Here is a 748-nt window from a genome sequence, read left to right as displayed (position 1 = left end):
CCCCTCCTGTGACCCAGGTCACCCCTACTCACCCGATGTGCTGCCTTTGCTCTGATGCCGGAAGCGGAGGAAGAGGAAGAGAAGGAGGGAGAGCAGCAGGACAAGGGCCACTGAGACCCCGATCAGGATGATCAGGTTCCATTCGTGATCTTGAATACAAGTGATGTCATGAATGAGCCAATGATGTAATAAATGAGCACCTACTGTGTGTGAGGCACATGCTAGGGTCTGTCATTCATCTCTTCTAACTTCACAGTAGTCATGCGACAGGGATATCTGACCCCACTACCCATTTTGCTGAGGCTCAGAGAGGTTAATCAGAAGCCCCAGGTCACCCAGCCTGGGCGGGGCAGGACTGGGACTGGAACCTGAGACAGGGGGATCCCTGTGTGTTGTTGTTAGTATTATTATTGTTTAAATTCTCACCCAAGGATATTTTTTCCATTGATCTTTAGAGGGAGGGGAAGAGAGAGAGGGGGGCGAGAAACATTGATGTGAGAGAGACAAATTGACTGGTTGCTTCCTGCATGTGCCCTGACCGACAACCTTGGAGCATTGGGACAATATTCTAACCAACTGAGCTACCAGGATCCACACATGTCTCTACATCAGCGGTTCTCAACCTGTGTGTTGCGACCCCTTTGGGGGTCGAACGACGCTTTCACAGGGGTCGCCTAAGACCATCGGAAAACACATATATAATGACATATTGTTTTTGTGATTAATCACTATGCTTTCATTACTTTCA

General features: G+C 48.9%; 1 protein-coding gene across 1 annotated transcript in view; it reads right to left on the bottom strand.

The window, feature by feature from the left end:
* Positions 1-32: 32 nt before the first annotated feature.
* LOC107183551 (leukocyte immunoglobulin-like receptor subfamily A member 6) overlaps positions 33-748 on the bottom strand; it is a gene marked incomplete at its 3' end in the record, with an annotated part of 18530 nt that continues 17814 nt past the window's right edge. The window contains exon 4 of the mRNA XM_015565817.1: positions 33-149. Coding sequence (XP_015421303.1) covers positions 33-149 — 117 coding nt within the window. The remainder of the gene's footprint in view (positions 150-748) is intronic.

The sequence above is a fragment of the Myotis davidii genome, unplaced genomic scaffold (assembly GCF_000327345.1).
Source record: "Myotis davidii unplaced genomic scaffold, ASM32734v1 scaffold1642, whole genome shotgun sequence".
NCBI lineage: Eukaryota > Metazoa > Chordata > Mammalia > Chiroptera > Vespertilionidae > Myotis > Myotis davidii.
This window is presented reverse-complemented; position numbering and strand designations above follow the sequence as displayed.